Raw genomic sequence first — 25,459 nt, 5'->3', positions numbered from 1 at the left:
TCACTAGTGTCTCAAAGGGCTGCACAAACGACTACAACATCCTCGGTAGGCCCACATAAGGGCAAGGAAAACTCACACCCAGTGGGACGTCGGTGACAATGATGACTATGAGAACCTTGGAGAGGAGGAAAGCAATGGATGTCGAGCGGGTCTAACATGATATTGTGAAAGTTCTTCGATCCTACACAGCAAAATGAGCTAATGTTACGCTAAAAGCTAATTAGCCTTCAGCTCAAGCCAGAACTGTGAGCGAGCTGAGCTGCAGTTTAAGTTTAGGGCACGTCTGACCAGTAGGAGGCCACGGGGAAGACCCAGGACACGTTGGGAAGACTATGTCTCCCGGCTGGCCTGGGAACGCCTCGGGAGGAGCTGGAACAAGTGGCTAGGGAGAGGGAAGTCTGGGCTTCTCTGCTTAGGCTGCTGCCCCCGCAACCCGACCTCGGATAAGCGGAAGAAGATGGATGGATGTACATATTTACATACACATATACTAAGGATGCTGCTAACAGCAGTGATGCCGCTGAGTCAGCAGGTACCTGACGCAGGTGAGCTTTGGCCCTGGACATGTCGCTGTGCAAAGTCTTGCTCTTCAACTCCTGCATGTCGTCAAAGTAGTCCTCCAGGTCACGCGCATGGCGGGAGAAGAGCGTGTCCAACACGATCTCCGTGCCGCACACGTCAATGGCGGCGGCCAAGTACTTCTCCAACTTCCGGCAACAAAGGTCCACTTCCTGTTCATCCGGCGTGCCGCCAGAGGTCAACATGTCCCACACCTGCCACACCTGGGCGGCGTGCAGGTGCGACAAGTCCGGGAAGCAGGAGGCCAGCACGTCGCCCACACCACTCAGATGCTGGTGGACAGACTTCAAGTCGCCCACGGAGAAAAGTGCGGCCCAACTTGTTGTTGTTGGAACAACTTTGTCTTCGCCATCTTTTTGTCGTCTTTGTAAAGTTCTGTTGTGACACGTGACCGCGAACTTGCTCTCGATGACGTTCCACTGGACGATAAAAGCTAACTTGAAGACCTCGGCGTCCTCGAAGATGTTGCTTTTCACCGCCACCCAGCCTTCTAAACTGTCTGGACGCTCACAGTCGGCGTCTTTCTGAGACACTTGAGGCGGTCTTAAAGCTGCTGCCCTTGTTGTACAGAAGTCTTCCGTCTTTATCACGGCCGCCATCGCTCTGACGCAGGGTGCGTTCAGGGGGCAAGACATAATGTCGGATATTCTGCCACCGGCACAACAAGCCGTAAGAAACGGAAGCAAAGACTATTCAAAAGTGTTCCGTTTTCTCTACTAGTATTAGTAGTAGTAATTATTTGACTACTAGTAACAGTACTAGTAAATATGGGACTACTGCTAATAGATATACCGTTCCCGTCTTCACCAAATTACCATTTAATATTATAAATTTTTGAAGGAAAACATTTCAAGGGTTTTCCGGGACAAAAAGAACATACAACACGAAAACTATAATACTTAGCAACCTCGAAAGAGACAAGCGGTAGAAAATCAATCAATGTTTACTTATATAGCCCTAAATCACTAGTGTCTCAAAGGGCTGCACAAACCACTACGATATCCTCGGTAGGCCCACATAAGGGCAAGGAAAACTCACACCCAGTGGGACATCGGTGACAATGATGACTATGAGAACATGATACTGTGAAAGATCAATCCATAATGGATCCAACACAGTCGCGAGAGTCCAGTCCAAAGCGGATCCAACAAAGCAGCGAGAGTCCCGTTCACAGCGGAGCCAGCAGGAAACCATCCTAAGAGGAGGCTGATCAGCAGCGCAGAGATGTCCCCAGCCGATACACAGGCAAGCAGTACATGGCCACCGGATCGGACCGGACTCCCTCCACAAAGGAGAGTGGGACATAGAAGAAAAAGAAAAGAAACGGCAGATCAACTGGTCTGAAAAGGGAGTCTATTTAAAGGCTAGAGCATACAAATTAGTTTTAAGGTGAGACTTAAATGCTTCTACTGAGGTGGCATCTCGAACTGTTACCAGGAGGGCATTCCAGAGTACTGGAGCCCGAAATGAAAAAGCTCTACAGCCCGCAGACTTTTTTTGGGCTTTGGGGATCACTAATAAGCCGGAGTCCTTTGAACGCAGATTTCTTGCCGGGACATATGGTACAATACAATCGGCAAGATAGGATGGAGCTAGACCGTGTAGTATTTTATACGTAAGTAGTAAAACCTTAAAGTCACATCTTAAGTGCACAGGAAGCCAGTGCAGGTGAGCCATAAATGGAAGTCTAATCCTTTTAAAAAAGGCATTATTTGAACTAAAATGCTGTGAAAGACGCTACATAATATTTTATGATTTTAGATCATAAATCAATCAATCAATCAATGTATTTTATTTCGGCAATCTTCACATAAAACAAAGAACAACAACAAGAAAAGAGAAAACAAACAAACAAAAAAAAAAAAACACTCATTTGAGCACTGATTGAGCAGAAAGGGTGTAGGTTGAAGCAACGCTTATATAAACCTACCCCATCACAACAAGAACAAGGTTCAAAATATATAAAATCTAAAACATGCTTCACTTATATTACTTTTTTTTTTTTAACAATATATAAGCAACATATATGTAGCACACGTCTCATATACACAGTTTAACATTTAAATCAAACATATACATTTGTACACTTATATATATACATACATATACACACATATATATATACATATACACATATATATACACATATCATATATATATACAACTTATTTAAATTCCATATAAAGTGGTAATATATACATTTTAATATAACCTATATGTATAATTATGAAATCATAAATTGTATTTATATACATATTATATATTATTGTCTTTCTAAAACAATGTTTGCTCTTCTTTCTTATATTTACTAATGATAAATGATTTAAAAAGCTTTTTAAACTGGTTTATGTTGCTGCTGTGTTTTATTTCATCCTTTAAACAGTTCCATATTTTAACCCCTGCTATTGTTATACTCATTCGTTTCTGCGTTGTTCTACAATATTGGATCTTAAAAAGTAGTTCTCCTCTTAAATTATAATTCCCTTCTCTCTGTAAAAATCTTCTCTGTAACCCTGTTGGAAGTGAATCTTTACTTGTTTTATAAATCATTTGGGCAGTCTTGAGTTGGATGAGATCTGGTAGTTTTAAATAAAAATGTTTTTATAAATAATCTATTAGTGTGTTCTCGGGGTCCTGTGTTATGTATCAGTCTGATGGCCCTTTTTTGCATTATGAATAGTGGTTGGATGATTAAGGTGGACCCCGAATTAAACACGTTCAAAAACTTATTGGGGTGTTACCATTTAGTGGTCAATTGTACGGAATATGTACTGTACTGTGCAACCTACTAATAAAAGTATCAATCAGTCAAAAAAACCACGACAGCCATTATTCCAGGTGTGCCCATTACGTCGATCACGAGCTACCAGTCGACCGCGGGGGGTGTGTCAGTCGATCTCCAGCCAGGCTTTTAAAAAAAATAGACCTAAAAATGAGTGATCATCAATCTTCACCAAGACGTCACTTAAATGACATTCACGGTACCGGAGGGTCTTGTGAGATGACGCTGGCTGCTGCAAGATCATTATTATGAAAATATGACCGAGAGGAAGGCGAGAAACACTTTTTATTTCAACAGACTCTCGCGCCGTACCTTCCGTCAAAACTCTAAAGGCCGACTGCACATTTCCTATCTTCACAATAAAAGCCCTGCTTCATGCTGCCTGCGCTAACTAAATGCAGAGTCTCGGAAAACTGGCGTGCACAAGCGATCCCTCAGAAAGCTGGCGTGCACATCACTTGTGCACGCCAGCTTTCCGAGACTCTTATTTTGTTAGCGCAGGCGGCATGAAGCAGGGCTTTCATTGTGAAGATAGGAAATGTGCAGTCGGCCTTTAGAGTTTTGACGGAAGGGACGGCACGAAAGTCTGTTGAAATAAAAAGTGTTTCTCGCCTTCCTCTCTGTCATTTTTTCATAATAATGAACTGGCAGCAGCCAGCGTCATCTCACAAGACCCTCGGGTGCCGTGAATGTCAATCAAGCAAGCTACGGAATTTGCCGCCAATGTTTTTCTTGTAAAGTGTATGGAAGCTGGATGAATTAGATGCCAAAAACCAACCACTTTCATGTGGTATTGTACAGAAAGGACAACTTATTTTCTCCTCCATTTGAAAATGTGGGCGTTATCATCATTACTGTCTGATTCCAATCAATGCAAGTCATCAGAATCAGGTAATACACCAACTTATATTCTTGTCTTTGTGAAAGAAAGACATCTATATGTGTTACACATGCTTGTATTATCATTAAACACATTTAACTTGTTTACAAAAATGTCTCTTTCATAAATAAATAAATATAAATGATATATATAAATGAGGTAGATCCCCTCAAGTTGGTCAATTGAAAAGTAGTTCGCCTGCAGAAAAAGTGTGGCCACCCCTGGATTATTCTGTCGCAAGGTGCGTTCAGGGCCAACACACAATGTCGGATATTCATTCGTTGTTAATGAATGCTCAGGTTGCTATTACAAATATTTCTTTGGGTTGTTTCCGGCATCTGATTGCTTTATCAGCAGTTAATATGCATGGCATGCACGTTTCCAACAACAATCAGCACATGAAGCCCTTTTGGGTATTACGAGGGGCAGTGAAGGCACCTTCCTCTTGATAGTCAACTTTGCTCTTTGAGTCATAAATGTCGGAATAAAGAATTTACAGCTTGATATCATATTTACATCTCCCATTTTGCTGTTTGAGTCACAAATGTCGAAATGATGTCCGAAATGAAGCCATATTTACATCTCCTATTTCAGCATCAAGTTGCTGTTTATTTGTGTCGCTGGCATGTCGTCACGTGACCAGCTTCTATTTCTGTCCTCTGCTGCTCACATTCACTCAACTTGCTGCTCTGCAAACTTCATCAGGTAAACACAACTCTCTTTTTCTTACCTTTATAATCACCATTACTAGTAGGTTGTACATGATTATATCGTCCATGATGATGATGATGTTGTCCACATGGATGTGTGTGGTTGTAGAGAAGAAGAGATGCAACACAATTCTACAAAACAAAGTGAAGATTCATCTGACATGCATCACATGGAAGTAATGACCTCTATTTCTCTTTCACTGGGGACACTTTATTAAGAACACAGCTCAAATGTGACTATTGTGATACACAACATTAATAAAATATGACTATTGGTTTTAACTTAAAACTGGTTTATTTCCCAACTTGAGAGTGAAATGGCCAGCAGAAGACTTCAGTTAGAAGAAAAAGTGGACGAGATGGAAAAGTTTGCAGGACACTTGGAGGAAATCTTCCTGACTGTGGAGGTACAATGTGAGTGTGTGAGTGTGGAGGTACAATGTGAGTGTGTGAGTGTGGAGGTACAATGTGAGTGTGTGAGTGTGGAGGTACAATGCGAGTGTGTGAGTGTGGAGGTACAATGTGAGTGTGTGAGTGTGGAGGTACAATGCGAGTGTGTGAGTGTGGAGGTACAATGCGAGTGTGTGAGTGTGGAGGTACAATGTGAGTGTGTGAGTGTGGAGGTACAACGTGAGTGTGTGAGTGTGGAGGTACAATGCGAGTGTGTGAGTGTGGAGGTACAATGTGAGTGTGTGAGTGTGGAGGTACAATGTGAGTGTGTGAGTGTGGAGGTACAATGTGAGTGTGTGAGTGTGGAGGTACAATGTGAGTGTGTGAGTGTGGAGGTACAATGTGAGTGTGTGAGTGTGGAGGTACAATGTGAGTGTGTGAGTGTGGAGGTACAATGCGAGTGTGTGAGTGTGGAGAAAACAATCACCATAAACTACAACATGTGATTGTAGTAAAACAACAACAACCTTTGTGTGACTGCTAACATAAATTATTCGACTGTTAGGTGTTTATAATAATAGTAATTTAAGTTATGTCATTAATGACAAACAAGTGGGAATGTTATGTAAATATGACAACTATAATAATACGTGTGTGAATGTTATGTCATTAATGAGACAAATAAGTGTGTGAATGGTATTATCATTAATGACGATAACATTCACACACGTATTTGTGTCATTGATGACTTAACATTCACACTTATTTATGTCAATGACAAATAAGTGTGTGAATGTTACTATGATGTGATTGTGTTGGTGTGTGAGCAGGAGAACTTTGGGCGTCGTGAGCAGCACTTGGAGCATCACTACAACCAGGTGCTGCACACCTTGTCCCAGGGTCATGATGCTGCTGCTGCAGGGCTGGAGGAGCAGAAGAGGAACAAGTTGCAGAGTTTGTACACTCAGCTGCTTGCTTGTGGGGAACACCTGGACGCCTCCAAGGAGCTCATTGAGGAAGCCAAGGAGGTTTACCGCAGCCACGATGTCAGGCTTTTTCTCAAGGTACTCAACATCCTCTCAACTACAACTTCTATTAATCAACCCTGAAAACATGACACGCTCACTAAGATTTGTATTAACACCTTTGGACACGCCCACTACGAAAATGTACTTCACACCTTTGGACACGCCCACTAGGAATATACTGTAACACCTTTGACACGCCCACTAGGAAATGTACTCCACTTTGGACACGCCCACAAAGAGTGTAGTCTAACACATTTGGACACGCCCACTAGGAAATGTACTCCAACACATTTGGACACGCCCACTAGGAAATGTACTCAAACACATTTGGACACGCCCACTAGGAAATGTACTCCAACACATTTGGACACGCCCACTACAAAATGTACTCAACACATTTGGACACGCCCACTAGGAAATGTACTCAACACATTTGGACACGCCCACTAGGAAATGCACTCCAACACATTTGGACACGCCCACTAGGAAATGTACTCCAACACATTTGGACACGCCCACTACGAAATGTACTCAAACAACACATTTGGACACGCCCACTAGGAAATGTACTCAACACATTTGGACACGCCCACTAGGAAATGCACTCCAACACATTTGGACACGCCCACTAGGAAATGCACTCCAACACAATTGGACACGCCCACTAGGAAATGTACTCAACACAATTGGACACGCCCACTAGGAAATGTACTCAACACAATTGGACACGCCCACTAGGAAATGTACTCAACACAATTGGACACGCCCACTAGGAAATGTACTCAACACAATTGGTCACGCCCACTAGGAAATGTACTCAACACAATTGGTCACGCCCACTAGGAAATGTACTCAACACAATTGGACACGCCCACTAGGAAATGTACTCAACACAATTGGACACGCCCACTAGGAAATGTACTCAACATAATTGGACACGCCCACTAGGAAATGTACTCAACACAATTGGACACACCCACTAGGAAATGTACTCAACACTCAACACAATTGGATACGCCCGCTAGGAAATGTACTCAACACAATTGGATACGCCCACTAGGAAATGTACTCAACATAATTGGACACGCCCACTAGGAAATGTACTCAACACAATTGGACACGCCCACTAGGAAATGTACTCAACACATTTGGACACGCCCGCTAGGAAATGTACTCAACACAATTGGACACGCCCACTAGGAAATGTACTCAACACAATTGGACACGCCCACTAGGAAATGTACTCAGCAGCATGTTTGTGTTGACTTATTGTTACATGTAAGCTGCACACTGACTACTCTCTCCCCTTCCCATGACAGGTTGTGGTTGCCACCATTAAAAGGTAAAGAAGTGCTGTTGCAGCATGTGATTCATGATCAAGTCCTCACTTCCTGCTCCTCCGAAGAATGGAGGACTTTGCCAAAGAAGAGATGGACCTCACCTTGTCCACACGTCTGGACTTTGACACGCCTCTTGCTGACCTGTCGGACGTCAGAAGCATGATGGACTCCATCAACATTGTTGCAGGTAGATGATAGCATGGTGGACTCCATCAACATTGTTGCAGGTAGATGATAGCATGGTGGACTCCATCAACATTGTTGCAGGTAGATGATAGCATGGTGGACTCCATCAACATTGTTGCAGGTAGATGATAGCATGGTGGACTCCATCAACATTGTTGCAGGTATATGTTAGCATGGTGGACTCCATGAACATTGTTGCAGGTAGATGATAGCATGGTGGACTCCATCAACATTGTTGCAGGTAGATGATAGCATGGTGGACTCCATCAACATTGTTGCAGGTAGATGATAGCATGGTGGACTCCATCAACATTGTTGCAGGTAGATGATAGCATGGTGGACTCCATCAACATTGTTGCAAGTAGATGATAGCATGGTGGACTCCATCAACATTGTTGCAGGTAGATGATAGCATGGTGGACTCCATCTACATTGTTGCAGGTAGATGATAGCATTGTGGACTCCATCTACATTGTTGCAGGTAGATGATAGCATGGTGGACTCCATCAACATTGTTGCAGGTAGATGATAGCATGGTGGACTCCATCAACATTGTTGCAGGTAGATGATAGCATGGTGGACTCCATCAACATTGTTGCAGGTAGATGATAGCATGGTGGACTCCATCAACATTGTTGCAGGTAGATGATAGCATGGTGGACTCCATCTACATTGTTGCAGGTAGATGATAGCATTGTGGACTCCATCTACATTGTTGCAGGTAAATGATAGCATGGTGGACTCCATCAACATTGTTGCAAGTAGATGATAGCATGGTGGACTCCATCAACATTGTTGCAGGTAGATGATAGCATGGTGGACTCCATCTACATTGTTGCAGGTACATGATAGCATGGTGGACTCCATCAACATTGTTGCAAGTAGATGATAGCATGGTGGACTCCATCAACATTGTTGCAGGTATATGTTAGCATGGTGGACTCCATCAACATTGTTGCAGGTAAATGATAGCATGGTGGACTCCATCAACATTGTTGCAAGTAGATGATAGCATGGTGGACTCCATCAACATTGTTGCAGGTAGATGATAGCATGGTGGACTCCATCTACATTGTTGCAGGTAGATGATAGCATGGTGGACTCCATCTACATTGTTGCAGGTAGATGATAGCATGGTGGACTCCATCAACATTGTTGCAGGTAGATGATAATATGGTGGACTCCATCAACATTGTTGCAGGTAGACGATAGCATGGTGGACTCCATCAACATTGTTGCAAGTAGATGATAGCATGGTGGACTCCATCAACATTGTTGCAGGTATATGTTAGCATGGTGGACTCCATCAACATTGTTGCAGGTAAATGATAGCATGGTGGACTCCAACATTGTTGCAAGTAGATGATAGCATGGTGGACTCCATCAACATTGTTGCAGGTAGATGATAGCATGGTGGACTCCATCTACATTGTTGCAGGTAGATGATAGCATGGTGGACTCCATCAACATTGTTGCAAGTAGATGATAGCATGGTGGACTCCATCAACATTGTTGCAGGTATATGTTAGCATGGTGGACTCCATCAACATTGTTGCAGGTAAATGATAGCATGGTGGACTCCATCAACATTGTTGCAAGTAGATGATAGCATGGTGGACTCCATCAACATTGTTGCAGGTAGATGATAGCATGGTGGACTCCATCAACATTGTTGCAGGTAGATGATAGCATGGTGGACTCCATCAACATTGTTGCAGGTATATGTTAGCATGGTGGACTCCATCAACATTGTTGCAGGTAGATGATAGCATGGTGGACTCCATCAACATTGTTGCAGGTAGATGATAGCATGGTGGACTCCATCAACATTGTTGCAGGTAGATGATAGCATGGTGGACTCCATCAACATTGTTGCAGGTAGATGATAGCATGGTGGACTCCATCTACATTGTTGCAGGTAGATGATAGCATTGTGGACTCCATCTACATTGTTGCAGGTAGATGATAGCATGGTGGACTCCATCAACATTGTTGCAGGTAGATGATAATATGGTGGACTCCATCAACATTGTTGCAAGTAGATGATAGCATGGTGGACTCCATCAACATTGTTGCAGGTATATGTTAGCATGGTGGACTCCATCAACATTGTTGCAGGTAGATGATAGCATGGTGGACTCCATCAACATTGTTGCAAGTAGATGATAGCATGGTGGACTCCATCAACATTGTTGCAGGTAGATGATAGCATGGTGGACTCCATCTACATTGTTGCAGGTAGATGATAGCATTGTGGACTCCATCTACATTGTTGCAGGTAGATGATAGCATGGTGGACTCCATCAACATTGTTGCAGGTAGATGATAGCATGGTGGACTCCATCAACATTGTTGCAGGTAGATGATAGCATGGTGGACTCCATCAACATTGTTGCAGGTAGATGATAGCATGGTGGACTCCATCAACATTGTTGCAGGTAGATGATAGCATGGTGGACTCCATCTACATTGTTGCAGGTAGATGATAGCATTGTGGACTCCATCTACATTGTTGCAGGTAAATGATAGCATGGTGGACTCCATCAACATTGTTGCAAGTAGATGATAGCATGGTGGACTCCATCAACATTGTTGCAGGTAGATGATAGCATGGTGGACTCCATCTACATTGTTGCAGGTACATGATAGCATGGTGGACTCCATCAACATTGTTGCAAGTAGATGATAGCATGGTGGACTCCATCAACATTGTTGCAGGTATATGTTAGCATGGTGGACTCCATCAACATTGTTGCAGGTAAATGATAGCATGGTGGACTCCATCAACATTGTTGCAAGTAGATGATAGCATGGTGGACTCCATCAACATTGTTGCAGGTAGATGATAGCATGGTGGACTCCATCTACATTGTTGCAGGTAGATGATAGCATTGTGGACTCCATCTACATTGTTGCAGGTAGATGATAGCATGGTGGACTCCATCAACATTGTTGCAGGTAGATGATAATATGGTGGACTCCATCAACATTGTTGCAAGTAGATGATAGCATGGTGGACTCCATCAACATTGTTGCAGGTATATGTTAGCATGGTGGACTCCATCAACATTGTTGCAGGTAAATGATAGCATGGTGGACTCCAACATTGTTGCAAGTAGATGATAGCATGGTGGACTCCATCAACATTGTTGCAGGTAGATGATAGCATGGTGGACTCCATCTACATTGTTGCAGGTAGATGATAGCATGGTGGACTCCATCAACATTGTTGCAAGTAGATGATAGCATGGTGGACTCCATCAACATTGTTGCAGGTATATGTTAGCATGGTGGACTCCATCAACATTGTTGCAGGTAAATGATAGCATGGTGGACTCCATCAACATTGTTGCAAGTAGATGATAGCATGGTGGACTCCATCAACATTGTTGCAGGTAGATGATAGCATCGTGGACTCCATCAACATTGTTGCAGGTAGATGATAGCATGGTGGACTCCATCAACATTGTTGCAAGTAGATGATAGCATGGTGGACTCCATCAACATTGTTGCAGGTATATGTTAGCATGGTGGACTCCATCAAGATTTTTGCAGGTAGATGATAGCATGGTGGACTCCATCAACATTGTTGCAGGTAGATGATAGCATGGTGGACTCCATCAACATTGTTGCAGGTAGATGATAGCATGGTGGACTCCATCTACATTGTTGCAGGTAGATGATAGCATGGTGGACTCCATCAACATTGTTGCAGGTAGATGATAGCATGGTGGACTCCATCAACATTGTTGCAGGTAGATGATAGCATGGTGGACTCCATCAACATTGTTGCAGGTAGATGATAGCATGGTGGACTCCATCAACATTGTTGCAGGAAGATGATGACCTATTGACATCATGTTATGTCCTCAGCTCCATCAGCTCCAGTCATAAACCCCCAAATGGCCAACTCGGCCACACACACATCTCTGCGTGTGTGCTGGACTCTGTTCTCTGACGACACGGTGGACTACTACGAGCTGTACTACACACCTGTGCTGCAGGACACACCCACTGCGGCACCACCAGGTAACACACCTGCATGTCTGCTCTACTACTACTACTACTACTACTACTGAGATCATTACTGTAAGAATACTACTACTACAGAAGCTTGTGGATGGCTACCAAAAGCGCCTTATTGCAGGTAAACTTGCCAAGGGACATGTAAGCAAATATGAACATTGCTGTATGTATACTTTTGATTGCTCACATTTTCAGTAGAGACATAATAAATCCATAAAAGAAGCAAACTTCATGAATGTTTTTTGTGAGCAACAAGTATGTGCTCCAATCACTACATCACAAACAAATAAGAGTTGTAGAAATGATTGGACACTCAAGACAGCCATGACATCATGTTCTTTACAAGTGTACCTACACTTTTGATTGTAATTGGTTGGACATCAGGAATAAGAAGAAGGAGGTGAAGAAGAAGAGAGTTGTGGAACAAAAAATAATTGGTCGGACATTAGGAAGAAGGTGAAGGAAGAAGATGGATGTGGAATAAAGAACTGATTGGACATCAGGAAGAAGGTGAAGAAGAAGAAGAAGGATGTATAATAAAGAACTGATTGGACATCAGGAAGAAGGTGAAGTAGAAGAAGAAGAAGAAGAAGATGGATGAATAATAAAGAACTGATTGGACATCAGGAAGAAGGTGAAGAAGAAGAAGTTGAGGAAGAAGGTGAAGAAGAAGACGACAAAGGATGTGGAATAAAGAACTGGTTGGACATCAGGAAGAAGGTGAAGAAGAAGAAGAAGATAGATGTGGAATAAAGAACTGGTAGGACATCAGGAAGAAGGTAAAGAAGAAGAAGAAGGATGTGGAATAAAGAACTGGTTGGACATCAGGAGGAAGGTGAAGAAGAAGAAGGAGAAGAAGAAGGATGTGGAATAAAGAACTGGTCAGACATCAGGAAAAAGGGGATGAAGAAGAAGAAAAAATTGGATGTGGAATGAACTGGTTGGACATCAGGAAGAAGGTGAAGAAGAAGCTGAAAAAGAAGAAGAAGAAGAAGAAGAAGGAGAAGAAGAAGAAGAAGAAGTTGGATGTGGAAAAAAAACTGGTTGGACATCAGGAAGAAGGTGAAGAAGAAGGTGAAGAAGAAGAAGAAGAAGAAGAAGAAGAAATTGGATGTGAAATAAAGAACTGGTTGGACATAAGGAAGAAGGTGAAGAAGAAAGTAAAAATAATAATAAGAAGAAATTGGATGTGGAATAAAGAACTGGTTGGACATCAGGAAGAATGTGAAGAAGAAGAAGAGACACAAAGGTCCTTCCATGACTGTGTAATTCTATCATCAAGGTACCAAGGACTCCCTTTATTCTCACAACATACACGGTCATGTGACACCAAGGCGGGTCCTTCCTCCACCATGTCAGTACCATGACTGTGTGTCAAAGTTGATATACAAGACCCCTGGTCAGTACCATGACTGTGTGTCAAAGTTGATACATGAGGCCCCTGGTCAATACCATGACTGTGTGTCAAAGTTAATACATGAGGCCCCTGGTCAGTACCATGACTGTGTGTCAAAGTTGATATACAAGACCCCTGGTCAGTACCATGACTGTGTGTCAAAGTTGATACATGAGGCCCCTGGTCGGTACCATGACTGTGTGTCAAAGTTAATACATGAGGCCCCTGGTCAGTACCATGACTGTGTGTCAAAGTTGATACATGAGGCCCCTGGTTAGTACCATTACTGTGTGTCAAAGTTGATACATGAGGCCCCTGGTCAGTACCATGACTGTGTGTCAAAGTTGATACATGAGGCCCCTGGTCAGTACCATGACTGTGTGTCAAAGTTGATACATGAGGCCTCTGATCAGTACCATGACTGTGTGTCAAAGTTGATACATGAGGCCCCTGGTCAGTGCAAAGATGAGTGACAGGTGTGCTTACTTCCAAAGGAAGCTGACAAAGTCTTAACCTTCTGTAAAATATTAGAAATAGAACCTCTTGAAAGTTGATTCATTGACAGCACTAATGATCATGAACTGTGCTTTTCTTTCAGTGCACAAAGTGAAAGTGAAAGAAAGTCAGTGCTCTTTGACAGACCTGCTGCCTGGAGCTCAGTATGAAGTGTGGCTGACAGCCACCAACACCACCGGCATCAGCCCCGCCAGCGACAAGGTACTCTACCTCACAGGTAATACTACTAATACTAATACTAATAATACTACTAATACTACTACTGAGATCATTACTGGAATAATAATAATACTACTGAGATCATTACTCTACTGTTACTGTAATACTACTGAGATAATTACTGTAATAATACCACTACACTACTGAGATCATTACTGTAATACTACTACTGAGATCATTACTGTAATACCACTACTACTACTACTGAGATCATTACTGTAATACCACTACTACTACTGTGATCATTACTGTAATAATACCACTACAACTGAGATCATTACTGTAATACTACTACTGAGATCATAATTGTAATAATACCACTACTACTGAGATCATTACTGTAATACTACTACTGAGATCATAATTGTAATAATACCACTACTACTGAGATCATTACTGTAATAATACGACTACTACTGACATCATTATTGTAATAATACCACTACTACTGAGATCATAATTGTAATAATACCACTACTACTGAGATCATTACTGTAATAATACGACTACTACTGACATCATTATTGTAATAATACCACTACTACTGAGATCATTACTGTAATAATACGACTACTACTGACATCATTATTGTAATAATACCACTACTACTGTGATCATTACTGTAATACTACCACTGAGATCATTATTGTTATACTACTACAGATATCATTACTGTTATACTACTACTACTACTGAGATCATTACTGTAATAATACCACTACTACTGAGTTTACTGTAATACCACTACTGAGATCATTACTGTAATACTACTACTGAGATCATTACTCTACTGTAATACTACTACTACTACTGAGTTTACTGTAATACTACTACTACTACTGAGATTATTACTGCAATACTACTACTGAGATCATTACTGTTATACTACTACTGAGATCATTACTGTAATAATACCACTACTACTGAGATTATTACTGCAATACTACTGAGATCATTACTGTTATACTACTACTGAGATCTTTACTGTAATAATACCGCTACTACTGAGATTATTACTGTAATACCACTACTGAGATTATTACTGTAATACTACTACTGAGATCATTACTGTTATACTACTACTGAGATCATTACTGTAATAATACCGCTACTACTGAGATTATTACTGCAATACTACTACTGAGATCATTACTGTAATACTACTGAGATCATTACTGTAATAATACCGCTACTACTGAGATCATTACTGTAATAATACTACTACTACTGAGATTATTACTGTAATACTACTGAGATCATTACTGTAATACCACTACTACTGAGATCATTACTGTAATACTACTACTGAGATCATTACTGTTATACTACTACTAAGATCATTAGTTATACTACTACTACTGAGATCATTACTGTTATACTACTACTACTACTGAGATCATTACTGTAATACTACTACTAAGATCATTACTGTTATACTACTACTACTGAGACCATTACTGTTATACTACTACTACTACTAAGATCATTACTGTTATACTACTACTACTACTGAGATCATTACTGTTATACTACTACTACTACTAAGATCATTACTGTTATACTACTACTACTACTGAGATCATTACTGTAATACTACTACTAAGATCATTACTGTTATACTACTACTACTACTAAGATCATTACTGCTATACTACTACTACTACTACTACTAAGATCATTACTGTTATACTACTACTAAGATCATTACTGTTATACTACTACTACTACTACTACTACTACTACTAAGATCATTACTGTTATACTACTACTAAGATCATCACTGTTATACTACTACTACTACTACTGAGATCATTACTGTTATACTACTACTACTACTGAGATCATTACTGTAATACTACTACTAAGATCATTACTGTTATACTACTACTACTGAGACCATTACTGTTATACTACTACTACTACTAAGATCATTACTGTTATACTACTACTACTACTAAGATCATTACTGTTGTACTACTACTACTAGGATCATTACTGTTATACTACTACTACTACTGAGATCATTACTGTTATACTACTACTACTACTGAGATCATTACTGTTATACTACTACTACTACTAGGATCATTACTGTTATACTACTACTACTACTAGGATCATTACTGTTATACTACTACTGAGATCATTACTGTTATACTACTACTGAGATCATTACTGTTATACTACTACTACTACTAGGATCATTACTGTTATACTACTACTACTACTAAGATCATTACTGTAATACTACTACTGAGATCATTACTGTTATACTACTACTACTACTAAGATCATTACTGTTATACTACTACTACTACTACTACTAAGATCATTACTGTTATACTACTACTACTACTGAGATCATTACTCTACTGTAATACTACTACTACTGGAGAACAAACATTACTGTACTGCAATAATACTAGTGTATATCAAATACTGTAATAATACTACTGGAGGGTAAAGACTAAAGGAGTGCTATTATTGAACAGTATTATAGTTAGTACATAGAGTAACAGGAGTACTGATTATTGTTCATGATAATATTCTTGTGTGCAGTGCCTTCACCTCCAGTGCTGAAGTTGAAGGAGTGTTGCAGCTGCACAGAGGCTGCTCTAATTCGCTGGGAGTCAGGAAACTGTGATCCTGTCGATTCCTACACACTGGAACTCCAACAGTTGACACTTGATGCCAATGACCGCCATGTCACACAGTAAGTACACACTACTACATCATTACAATATACACTATGCTACTACATCATTAGAATAGACACTACTCTACTGCATCATTACAATATACATTATGCTACTACATCATTAGAATAGACACTACTCTACTGCATCATTACAATATACACTACTCTACTACATCATTACAATATACACTACTCTACTACATCATTAGAATAGACACTACTCTACTACATCATGACAATAGACACTACTCTACTACATCATTACAATAGACACTACTCTACTACATCATTACAATAGACACTACTCTACTGCATCATTACAATATACACTACTCTACTACATCATGACAATATACACTACTATATCATTACAATTCACATCACTCTACTACATCATTACAATAGACACTACATCATGACAATAGACACTACTCTACTACATCATGACAATAGATACTACTCTACTACATCATGACAATAGACACTACTCTACTACATCATGACAATAGACACTATACTACATCATGACAATAGACACTACTCTACTACATCATTACAATATACATTATGCTACTACATCATTAGAATAGACACTACTCTACTGCATCATTACAATATACACTACTCTACTACATCATTACAATAGACACTACTCTACTGCATCATTACAATATACACTACTCTACTACATCATGACAATATACACTACTATATCATTACAATTCACATCACTCTACTACATCATTACAATAGACACTACATCATGACAATAGACACTACTCTACTACATCATGACAATAGATACTACTCTACTACATCATGACAATAGACACTATACTACATCATGACAATAGACACTACTCTACTACATCATTACAATAGACACTACTCTACTACATCATGACAATAGACACTACTATATCATTACAATTCACATCACTCTACTACATCATTACAATAGACACTACATCATGACAATAGACACTACTCTACTACATCATGACAATAGACACTACTCTACTACATCATGACAATAGACACTATACTACATCATGACAATAGACACTACTCTACTACATCATTACAATAGACACTACTCTACTACATCATGACAATAGACACTACTATATCATTACAATTCACATCACTCTACTACATCATGACAATAGACACTACTCTACTACATCATGACAATAGACACTACTCTACTACATCATGACAATAGACACTATACTACATCATGACAATAGACACTACTCTACTACATCATGACAATAGATACTACTCTACTACATCATGACAATAGACACTATACTACATCATGACAATAGACACTACTCTACTACATCATTACAATAGACACTACTCTACTACATCATGACAATAGACACTACTATATCATTACAATTCACATCACTCTACTACATCATTACAATAGACACTACATCATGACAATAGACACTACTCTACTACATCATTACAATAGACACTACATCATGACAATAGACACTACTCTACTACATCATGACAATAGATACTACTCTACTACATCATGACAATAGACACTACTCTACTACATCATGACAATAGACACTATACTACATCATGACAATAGACACTACTCTACTACATCATTACAATATACATTATGCTACTACATCATTAGAATAGACACTACTCTACTGCATCATTACAATATACACTACTCTACTACATCATTACAATAGACACTACTCTACTGCATCATTACAATATACACTACTCTACTACATCATGACAATATACACTACTATATCATTACAATTCACATCACTCTACTACATCATTACAATAGACACTACATCATGACAATAGACACTACTCTACTACATCATGACAATAGATACTACTCTACTACATCATGACAATAGACACTATACTACATCATGACAATAGACACTACTCTACTACATCATTACAATAGACACTACTCTACTACATCATGACAATAGACACTACTATATCATTACAATTCACATCACTCTACTACATCATTACAATAGACACTACATCATGACAATAGACACTACTCTACTACATCATGACAATAGACACTACTCTACTACATCATGACAATAGACACTACTCTACTACATCATGACAATAGACACTATACTACATCATGACAATAGACACTACTCTACTACATCATTACAATACACACTACTACTTTACTGCATCATTACAATATACACTACGCTACTACATCATTACAATAGACACTGCGCTACCACATCATGACAATAGACACTACTCTACTGCATCATGACAATAAACACCACTCTACTACATCATTAAAATAGACACTACTCTAATACATCATTACAATAGACACTACTCTACTACATCATTAAAATACACTACTCTACTACATCATTAAAATAGACACTACTCTACTACATCATTACAATAGACACTACTCTACTGCATCATGACAATAAACACTACTCTACTACATCATTAAAATAGACACTACTCTAATACATCATTACATTAGACACTACTCTACTACATCATTAAAATACACTACTCTACTACATCATTAAAATAGACACTACTCTAATACATCATTACAATAGACACTACTCTACTACATCATTAAAATACACTACTCTACTACATCATTAAAATACACTACTCTACTACATCATGACAATAGACACTACTCTACTGCATCATGACAATAAACACTACTCTACTACATCATTACAATAGACACTACTCTACTACATCATTACAATAGACACTACTCTACTACATCATTACAATAGACACTACTCTACTACATAATGACAATAGACACTACTCTACTACATCATGACAATAGACACTACTCTACTACATCATGACAATAGACACTACTCTACTACATAATGACAATAGACACTACTCTACTACATCATGACAATAGACACTACTCTACTACATCATGACAATACACACTACTCTACTACATAATGACAATAGACACTACTCTACTACATCATGACAATAGACACTACTCTACTACATCATGAAAATAGACACTACTCTACTACATAATTGCAATAGACACTACTCTACTACATCATTAAAATAGACACTACTCTACTACATCATGACAATAGACACTACTCTACTACATCATGACAATAGACACTACTCTACTACATCATTACAATAGACACTACTCTACTACATCATGACAATAGACACTACTCTACTACATCATGACAATAGACACTACTCTACTACATCATGACAATAGACACTACTCTACTACATCATTACAATAGACACTACTCTACTACATCATTACAATAGACACTACTCTACTACATCATTACAATACACTACTCTACTACATCATGACAATAGACACTACTCTACTACATCATGACAATAGACACTACTCTACTACATCATGACAATAGACACTACTCTACTACATCATTACAATACACACTACTACTTTACTGCATCATTACAATATACACTACGCTACTACATCATGACAATAGACACCACTCTACTGCATCATGACAATAGACACTACTCTACTACATCATTGCAATAGACACTACTCTACTACATCATTAAAATAGACACTACTCTAATACATCATTACAATAGACACTACTCTACTACATCATTACAATAGACACTACTCTAATACATCATTACAATAGACACTACTCTACTACATCATTACAATAGACACCACTCTGCTGCATAATGACAATAGACACTACTCTACTACATCATGACAATAGACACTACTCTACTACATCATTGCAATAGACACTACTCTACTACATCATTAAAATAGACACTACTCTAATACATCATTACAATAGACACTACTCTACTACATCATTACAATAGACACTACTCTACTACATCATGACAATAGACACTACTCTACTACATCATGACAATATACACTACTCTACTACATCATGACAATAGACACTACTCTACTACATCATTACAATAGACACTACTCTACTACATCATGACAATAGACACTACTCTACTACATCATGACAATAGACACTACTCTACTACATCATTGCAATAGACACTACTCTACTACATCATTAAAATAGACACTACTCTAATACATCATTACAATAGACACTACTCTACTACATCATTACAATAGACACTACTCTACTACATCATGACAATAGACACTACTCTACTACATCATGACAATATACACTACTCTACTACATCAGGACAATAGACACTACTCTACTACATCATTACAATAGACACTACTCTACTACATCATGACAATAGACACTACTCTACTACATCATGACAATATACACTACTCTACTACATCAGGACAATAGACACTACTCTACTACATCATTACAATAGACACTACTCTACTACATCATGACAATAGACACTACTCTACTACATCATGACAATATACACTGCTCTACTACATCATGACAATAGACACTATACTACATCATGACAATAGACACTACTCTACTACATCATGACAATAGACACTACTCTACTACATCATGACAATAGACACTACTCTGAGCATTGCATCCTGACCAGATGCCCGAACCACCTCATCTGGTTCCTCTCCATGTGGAGGAGCAGCGGCTTTACTTTGAGTTCCTTTGAATGAATGTTGTAAAGTGTATTGCTTATTGATGGTGACGTGTGTGTAGATGACAGAATGTTGCTAAGTGTATTGATTATTTACCTCGATGGTCCATCCATCCATTTTCTACCGCTTATTCCCTTTTTTTGGGGTCGCGGGGGGCGCTGGCGCCTATCTCAGCTACAATCGGGCGGAAGGCGGGGTGGTGTGTGTATTATTGATGACCTTGGTGTTCCCAGGTGTGTGGTAGCAATCCCCACCTGCCAGAGTCTGGTTGCCCTCCAAGATGGCCATCAATACAGCGTGTGTGTGAGGGCCGTCAATGTTGGCGGTCAGAGCGACAAGAGTGATGTCATCACCATCTCCACCACTGGTGAGAAGAACATGTTTCCATCACATTTAGGACTGATGGAGCAGTTATTTCTGATGGACAGGTACCTTCTTCCACCTGATGGAGGACACTGCCCATCCCTGCTTGTCCTTCTCAGAGGACGGTCTGACCTTATTTTATGGGGATGAAGAAGTACCAATAAGTGCTATGGGTCTAGACCAGAACTACTTCACCAGGTACACCAATAGTACATGAATGACTTCTTCTCCATAACTCTTCTTCTCCTGCGTGGCAGTTGTGTGGCGGTCCTGGGGGATCTGATTCCAGTGCGTGCTCGCCATTACTGGGAAGTGTCGCTGGACCAGGAGACAGAGTTTCGTATTGGCGTGGCGTATGAGGACACGGAGAGAAGTCACTACCTGGGAGGAAACAGTAGCTCCTGGTGCATGAGACACGTCCTCACTCCATCCAGGTAGGCAGGTGACACCTGGAGACGCCATCTTGGCCTTTTCCCAACGCTGCAGTCACCACAGCCCTTATTAGTAGTGCTTACCTGCTCAGTGGCCTACTGGTTAGAGTGTCCGCCCGGAGATGGGTAGGTCGTGAGTTCAAACCCCGGCCGAGTCATACCAAAGACTAACAATGGGAGCCATGACCTCCCTGCTTGGCACTCAGCATCAAAGCTTGGAATTGGGGGTTAAGTCACCAAAATGATTATCAACATTCCATTTGTTGTTTCTTTTTAGTCATCTCCCATATTGTCCTCCATTTTAGTCATCTCCCATCCTGTCCTCCATTTTAGTCATCTCCCATATTGTCCTCCAGTTTAGTCATCTCACATCCCGTCCGTCCATTTTAGTCATCTCACATCCCGTCCTCCATTTTAGTCATCTCACATCCCGTCCGTCCATTTAAGTCATCTCCCATCCTGTCCTCCATTTTAGTCATCTCACATCCCGTCCTCCATTTTAGTCATCTCCCATACCGTCCTCCATTTTAGTCATCTCCCATACCGTCCTCCATTTTGGTCATCTCCCATATTGTCCTACATTTTAGTCATCTCACATTCCGTCCGTCCATTTTAGTCATCTCCCATCCCGTCCGTCCATTTTAGTCATCTCCCATATTGTCCTCCATTTTAGTCATCTCCCATCCTGTCCTCCATTTTAGACATCTCCCATATTGTCCTCCAGTTTAGTCATCTCACATCCCGTCCGTCCATTTTAGTCATCTCACATCCCGTCCTCCATTTTAGTCATCTCACATCCCGTCCGTCCATTTTAGTCATCTCCCATCCTGTCCTCCATTTTAGTCATCTCACATCCCGTCCTCCATTTTAGTCATCTCCCATACCGTCCTCCATTTTGGTCATCTCCCATATTGTCCTACATTTTAGTCATCTCACATCCCGTCCTACATTTTAGTCATCTCCCATCCCGTCCTCCATTTTAGTCATCTCCCATCCCGTCCTCCATTTTAGTCATCTCCCATATTGTCCTCCATTTTAGTCATCTCCCATCCCGTCCTCCATTTTAGTCATCTCACATCCCGTCCTCCATTTTAGTCATCTCCCATACCGTCCTCCATTTTGGTCATCTCCCATATTGTCCTACATTTTAGTCATCTCACATCCCGTCCTACATTTTAGTCATCTCCCATCCCGTCCTCCATTTTAGTCATCTCCCATCCCGTCCTCCATTTTAGTCATCTCCCATATTGTCCTCCATTTTAGTCATCTCCCATCCCGTCCTCCATTTTAGTCATCTCCCATATTGTCCTCCATTTTAGTCATCTCCCATATTGTCCTCCATTTTAGTCATCTCCCATATTGTCCTCCATTTTAGTCATCTCCCATATTGTCCTCCATTTTAGTCATCTCCCATATTGTCCTCCATTTTAGTCATCTCCCATATTGTCCTCCATTTTAGTCATCTCCCATATTGTCCTCCATTTTAGTCATCTCCCATCCTGTCCTCCATTTTAGTCATCTCCCATCCTGTCCTCCATTTTAGTCATCTCCCATCCTGTCCTCCATTTTAGTCATCTCCCATCCTGTCCTCCATTTTAGTCATCTCCCATCCTGTCCTCCATTTTAGTCATCTCCCATCCCGTCCTCCATTTTAGTCATCTCCCATTCCGTCCGTCCATTTTGGTCATCTCCCATATTGTCCTCCATTTTAGTCATCTCCCATATTGTCCTCCATTTTAGTCATCTCCCATATTGTCCTCCATTTTAGTCATCTCCCATATTGTCCTCCATTTTAGTCATCTCCCATCCTGTCCTCCATTTTAGTCATCTCCCATCCTGTCCTCCATTTTAGTCATCTCCCATCCTGTCCTCCATTTTAGTCATCTCCCATCCTGTCCTCCATTTTAGTCATCTCCCATCCTGTCCTCCATTTTAGTCATCTCCCATCCTGTCCTCCATTTTAGTCATCTCCCATTCCGTCCGTCCATTTTGGTCATCTCCCATATTGTCCTCCATTTTAGTCATCTCCCATATTGTCCTCCATTTTAGTCATCTCCCATATTGTCCTCCATTTTAGTCATCTCCCATATTGTCCTCCATTTTAGTCATCTCCCATATTGTCGTCCACGTTTCAGACACAAGTACGAGTTTCTGCACGATGGCTGGAGTCCTGACCTGAGGATCACGGTGAACCCAGTCCACGTGGGTGTGGCTTTGGACTACGAGAGAGGAACCCTGAGCTTCTTTAACGTGGATTTGAAACAACACCTGCACACCTTCCAGTGTCACTTCCAGCGCTTGGTGCACCCTTGTTTTGGTCTGGACAGCCCAGGAGCTCTGACCATCATCAATGGAATGGAGGCTCCCAGATATGTCTTCCAGAATTAGCATCTCCAGAGATTTGATGACTTTTTATTTGAATATTCCATGGGAACAACATTCATTTTCCAAGAGAAGAAAAGTTTTTACATTTCTTGGCCAACTGCTGTAAAATATGATCATCACTATTCACATTAAAAAAGGAGAAATCCACCAAGGAAACCTAAAAAGTGTCAAAATTCGTCTGAGTTGAAAAATGTTGAGGGGAATCATGATTTTCTTTTGTGTAAAAAAACTTGAGAGGTGATTGAGTTCTTCCGGTCATTTCCTACATAACAATATTATTATTGTTATTGTGGTGGTAGAAAAATGTTCATTTCATCGATGAAGAAAGTGTTCCTTGTCAGGCCTCATGAGTTAGTGTTCTTACGTCTTCTCCTCTTCCTCATCTGAGGAGTCTCCTCCATAGGGCACCAGGCCAGACGTGTCCTCCTCCACCCTGGACCTCTTGTCTTCAGCAACACCTGCTGCAAGGCACACAGCATATTCATGTTAGCAGGGGTTACAGTGGGGGTTAGTCGCTGTTACTGTGGGTGCTACAACAGGGGTTACAGCGGGGGTTAGTCGCTGTTACTGTGGGTGCTACAACAGGGGTTACATTGGGGGTTAGTCGCTGTTACTGTGGGTGCTACAACAGGTGTTACAGCGGGGGTTAGTCGCTGTTACTGTGGGTGCTACAACAGGGGTCACAGTGGGGGTTAGTCGCTGTTACTGTGGGTGCTACAATAGGGGTTACAGCGGGGGTTAGTCGCTGTTACTGTGGGTGCTACAATAGGGGTTACAGCGGGGGTTAGTCGCTGTTACTGTGGGTGCTACAACAGGGGTTACATTGGGGGTTAGTCTCTGTTACTGTGGGTGCTACAACAGGGGTTACATTGG

At 40.6% G+C, this 25,459-nt stretch overlaps 3 protein-coding genes across 11 annotated transcripts in view; 1 reads left to right on the top strand and 2 right to left on the bottom strand.

The window, feature by feature from the left end:
• The window catches only part of LOC133543027 (WASP homolog-associated protein with actin, membranes and microtubules), a 45,078-nt gene extending 43,869 nt beyond the window's left edge, over positions 1-1,209 (bottom strand). For both annotated transcript variants that reach the window (XM_061887384.1, XM_061887385.1), the window contains exon 1: positions 537-1,209. In XM_061887384.1, coding sequence (XP_061743368.1) covers positions 537-1,178 — 642 coding nt within the window. In that variant the 5' untranslated portion in view covers positions 1,179-1,209. The remainder of the gene's footprint in view (positions 1-536) is intronic.
• On the top strand, positions 755-24,750 carry LOC133543028 (fibronectin type III and SPRY domain-containing protein 2). Of its 3 annotated transcripts, none has more exons than XM_061887386.1 (14): positions 755-1,192; positions 4,836-4,946; positions 5,061-5,127; positions 5,263-5,358; positions 6,172-6,405; positions 7,689-7,711; positions 7,775-7,896; positions 11,769-11,924; positions 13,916-14,050; positions 16,612-16,765; positions 21,641-21,774; positions 21,836-21,968; positions 22,028-22,204; positions 24,337-24,750. In XM_061887386.1, exons 2-14 carry the CDS (start codon positions 4,867-4,869, stop codon positions 24,587-24,589), a joined length of 1,764 nt encoding a protein of 587 aa, XP_061743370.1. In that variant the 5' UTR covers positions 755-1,192; positions 4,836-4,866; the 3' UTR covers positions 24,590-24,750. The 3 variants fall into 3 exon arrangements, with proteins under 3 accessions (XP_061743370.1, XP_061743372.1, XP_061743371.1); XM_061887388.1 differs by lacking the exon at positions 755-1,192 and adding an exon at positions 1,802-1,968; XM_061887387.1 differs by lacking the exons at positions 755-1,192; positions 4,836-4,946 and having other exon boundaries at positions 5,061-5,184.
• LOC133543029 (KH homology domain-containing protein 4-like) overlaps positions 24,598-25,459 on the bottom strand; it is a 28,861-nt gene continuing 27,999 nt past the window's right edge. For 3 of the 6 annotated variants that reach the window (XR_009804284.1, XM_061887389.1, XM_061887391.1), the window contains exons 14-15: positions 24,951-25,047; positions 24,598-24,848 (exon numbers count right to left, since the gene is read on the bottom strand). Coding sequence is in view for 3 of the 6 variants with exons in the window: in XM_061887389.1 (XP_061743373.1) it covers positions 24,842-24,848; positions 24,951-25,047 (104 nt within the window). In the remaining 3 variants the exon portion in view is untranslated. Of the gene's footprint in view, positions 25,048-25,459 lie in introns of all 6 variants that reach the window. The other 3 variants (XM_061887390.1, XM_061887392.1, XM_061887393.1) reach the window with 3 other exon arrangements.

Source organism: Nerophis ophidion, linkage group LG25 (assembly GCF_033978795.1).
Source record: "Nerophis ophidion isolate RoL-2023_Sa linkage group LG25, RoL_Noph_v1.0, whole genome shotgun sequence".
In the NCBI taxonomy this organism is placed as follows: Eukaryota; Metazoa; Chordata; class Actinopteri; order Syngnathiformes; family Syngnathidae; genus Nerophis; species Nerophis ophidion.
This window is presented reverse-complemented; position numbering and strand designations above follow the sequence as displayed.